At 24.4% G+C, this 4,378-nt stretch overlaps 1 protein-coding gene across 3 annotated transcripts in view; it reads right to left on the bottom strand.

Annotated features, from left to right (window-relative positions):
- Nucleotides 1-474: 474 nt before the first annotated feature.
- Nucleotides 475-4,378, bottom strand: part of LOC102671092 (bone morphogenetic protein receptor type-1B) — a 7,571-nt gene continuing 3,667 nt past the window's right edge. For 2 of the 3 annotated variants that reach the window (XM_006624139.2, XM_006624142.2), the window contains 3 exons: nucleotides 2,010-3,009; nucleotides 1,562-1,877; nucleotides 475-1,473 (listed from right to left, as the gene is read on the bottom strand). In XM_006624139.2, coding sequence (XP_006624202.1) covers nucleotides 1,345-1,473; nucleotides 1,562-1,877; nucleotides 2,010-3,009 — 1,445 coding nt within the window. In that variant the 3' untranslated portion in view covers nucleotides 475-1,344. Of the gene's footprint in view, nucleotides 1,474-1,561; nucleotides 1,878-2,009; nucleotides 3,010-4,178; nucleotides 4,229-4,378 lie in introns of all 3 variants that reach the window. The other variant, XM_006624140.2, reaches the window with a different exon arrangement.

Here is a 4,378-nt window from a genome sequence, read left to right as displayed (position 1 = left end):
ATATATATATATATATAGAAAGAAAGAGAGAGAAACAATCTGAAATTGATATTCAGAACTTATTCACAATTATTTTTTGATAATTTTTACTGAAAATTTTTTTAAAATATATTTGTAAATTTTATTATTTTAATGAAATCTAAATCATTATTATCAAATTCGATCAGATCGATTATATTTTCAGTAAAATATTTAAATGTTTAAATATTTATATAATATTAAATTATACGAAGTTCTCTCAGATATAAAATTGTATTGTATTAATAAAACATGGATTTAAAAATTAATATAATTTTAATCATTCTTAAACAAAATTATATATTTAATTTATTAATTATATATAAATTATATTTAATATTTAGTATGATAAATATAGATAACACGGAATTATATAAAGGAAAAGTATTTATAAAAGAGGATTCAATATAACAGAAAAGTATTAATAAAAAAGAAAAATTAAAAAAAATTTTCCTATTTTCAAAATTATAGAATTTAATAATAAGCATACTGAAGAAATTCATAAACATTGAATATTAATAAAATTTATCTTGTAATACGAAACATTCTGACATACAAGAATATTTCACATATTTATATTTTACAATCGATATATATTTAATACATCATTATGGTAAAAATTAAATTTATAGAGCTATATTTATAAACAACATAAAATTCCATACATCCTGCAAGACATCTCATTTTGCAATTAAAATTATTTTATACAATTAATATTGTATTCTTCATTTCAAAGATATATTAAGTAATATATGTATAAAGATTAACATAATTCTGTTAATGATGGAACTTTAATATATATAAATTTATAACACTGGATGGATATATAACAAAATTTAAATGCTATCATTAAACTGATTTTTGCGTTTTTTTTTTAAATAAATTTTTACGATTAATTTCATTTTAAATATCTCCATTTTATGTTTATATGTATTTAGAAATTAGAACATTTTCATTTTTTTTAGGCTGAAAGAAAATAAAAATTATTCTTTCTAAGTAGTGGCCATCATTGATTACATACTCAAATTTTAAAATAACATAATAAAATACGTTAAAACATTATTATCATGTTTCGTCGCATTTACTTATAACAATATAAAGATATACACATTCATTCATAATTTCTTTCTTCTCCAGTCATGATTGATTTGATCACAGTACATTCGCACATACATACGTATTTACGTATTTTTAAATCTTATTATTCAGTCTTCAGGCTTGCAGTCTGTCAATAAATCTATATACACCGGGTTATTTACAAGGGAAGAAATTATTTTTTAGCTACTAGCGATAAGATAGAATACATCCAACGAATATCGTCAAATGTTATACGATTTTAATAGCATTGTCAATATGTAATTTTGATATTGTCTTTTTCACGCGTAGCGCTGTTAAACGAACGGCTGGATTTGCATGCCAACATTCGGCTATAAGTTTACTCAGCGCAAATAAAATCTATAACAAAAAAAACAAATATCTAATTTTAATATAATTATTTTATCAGAATATTTCCATTTATAAATATGACTAATTTCATATTTACTGAATCATTTTCCCATCGTGCTGGTATTATTGGACGTAATCGTTTTACACAAACTGCTAATCGCATATCTTCAAAATCTGGATCACTTGGAACAACATCTTGATACGGTAAAGCATATGGTTCCACCATAGAATTTTTGCCACCTGTAATGCATCTTCTACAAGTTTCCCAAAGTACAAGACCAACAGAATACATATCTGCCATCTTGAAAGCGTCAAAAGAAGATGTGTTTAAAGTTTCATCTAAAACTTCTGGAGCCATGTATCGGCGTGTACCTACTCGTGTATTGGGTGCAATATCAATTTCTCCGCTTTCACTAAAAATAAAATGTTACAATCAATAATTTGTATATAATGCAAATGCAATTATTTTATTCTTTTGTATATGAAATATTTGCACGCATTTTTTTACGATCATAATTATTTTATTTAGTTTAAAATATATTTACCTAATATATCTAACTGCTAAACCAAAGTCTGCAATTGCGCATTCACCATTCTTTTTTACTAAAATATTTCTACTTTTAATATCTCTATGAGCTATAGCAGGTTTCCCCCGTGTACCAAAAATCTCTGTATGAAGATGAGCAATACCAGAAGCAATTGAAAGACATATTGCTAAAAGGCTAGGATAATCTAGAACAGTAGTTTGTAGATAATCATATAATGAGCCTCTTTCATGATAATCTGTAATTAGTAACATTTGTGTCCAAGATCCTGTGCCTTTGATATCAGCCGCGATGAAACCCAAGATATTATCGTGTCTCATTAAAACTGTCTGATAAATTTCAGTTTCTCTAAACCAAGATGCTTCTTCTAATGTAAAAAATACTTTCACTGCCACTTTTTCCCCTCTCCATCTTGCAAGCCATACTTCACCATATCGTCCCTTCCCAACACATTGAGATAAAGCTAATTGTTTAGCTATAGTTCGTTGTACTAAGAGAGGTAATCCTGATCCAGAACCACTACTCTGATCAATAAAGTCTTTAAGTGTTCCTTGAGAAGGCACTAAGCAAGGTCCTCTTTCTTTTCTTCTGTATCTATGATATATGATCACCATAGCTATTGAAATTACCATTAAGCATATAGACAAAATGGTAGTTAATATTATAAGTGGCGCACCCGATGCTATAGCCATAGGATTAGGTACTGTTGTAGTTCTAGGTTTATAATCAGGATATAAATCTTTGTTACATAATGCACTCTTGTTACAACATATTATATTTTTTCCTTGTAAATGTGGCACAAGGTATCCTTTGCATTGCATGAAACCTTGCTCATCTGGTGGTAAACAGCCAAATGACCATTCTGGCACAAATTCTCCTGATTCTGCATCCCAAACTTCTTCTACCGCGCTAAAACAATGACCACCAGGTCTCCCTTCGCAAGTTCCATTTTGTCGATCATCTGGACAATGTCCTTCACAATAGCAAGTAATTCCCAATGCTGAAAAATAAAAAAAATGAACTTAATTCACTATCACATATAAAGTAGTTAATGAATAAGCAAAACAAACTATTATAATATCATATCAATAATTATTATTATATCTTTTATATTCATATACATGAAACTTAATAAAGACAAGGTAATAAAACTCAATTATTCAACAACATACACTTTAGAATATATTAAAATATAATATAATGACTAAAATGCATATTATATATATAATCATAATAATTATTATTATTATATTTTTTGCATTCATACTATAAAATTTGATAAAGATAAAATATAATAGTTCAATTAATTTAAATATACATATATTAAAATATATTTTCATAAAAATGATCAAAAAAAAAAAAAAGAAAGGATGAATTCTAATTTGTAAATAACAATGCATCATATAAAAGAATAATTATTTAGTTCTATTACTAGAATAATTACATCATCAATTTTTATAATAAATAAAACATATCTTTTGCAATATCTTTTATAATAATCTGATCAAATATTATGCTAACATACATCTATATATTATGTATATATATAAATAATGTTTATTCTTTTCTTTGTCAATTTATCATATTAAAATAAGAAAGACAAAAGATGAAATTTTAAAAAAAGAAGAAATAATATTTTTAAAAGCATATATTAATATTTTAAACACAAATAATTAAATTTATTGAAAAAATAATACTCATAAAGAAAATATTGCTAATATAATATAAAAATTAAAAGTAATTTGGATTGATAATGTACAGGTAAATTTAAAAATATTTTGGTCTTCATAAAAATACATAATATTACTATAATACATAATATATAATAGTATAATAAATATGTAATGCATCTTATAAAAAATTTTATTGTTACAAAAAAATGTTTTTTTTTTGTAGCAATGATTGAGTGCTTTTCATTTTTTATATAAATTGAATTGCATTACTTTAAACATAAATTTGAAAAAATCAACTACAAATATAATCTTAATATAATCTTAATAATATAATCTTAATAAAATGCAAAAATACATGGCAATTTTTTGCCTTCTAAGATTAATCATGTGTCTTTTTCTACTTTTTAATCTATGATAAATGTTATATAAATTCCATTCTATAAAGAAATCAGTGATGTCTGTTTATCCGATAACATCCAAAAGTGATAATACATACTTTACAATAGTTTCCAAGTGCGATCACGTTTTTCTTCTATCCTTGTTTATCTGGTAACAATAAAAATAACAAACGAAGAACTCATGATGATCAATGAACAAATGAAAAAAAGACATTATTAATAAGATATTTTTGATGTAATTCAGAATGGGCGAATAAAAAATTAAATTGAATCACAATTTTTCATTCGATCGAATCGA

The sequence above is a fragment of the Apis dorsata genome, unplaced genomic scaffold, assembly GCF_000469605.1.
Source record: "Apis dorsata unplaced genomic scaffold, Apis dorsata 1.3 scaffold_993, whole genome shotgun sequence".
NCBI classification, from domain to species: domain Eukaryota; kingdom Metazoa; phylum Arthropoda; class Insecta; order Hymenoptera; family Apidae; genus Apis; species Apis dorsata.
Note: the sequence above shows the minus strand (reverse complement) of the source record. Positions and strands in the feature narration are given on the sequence as shown.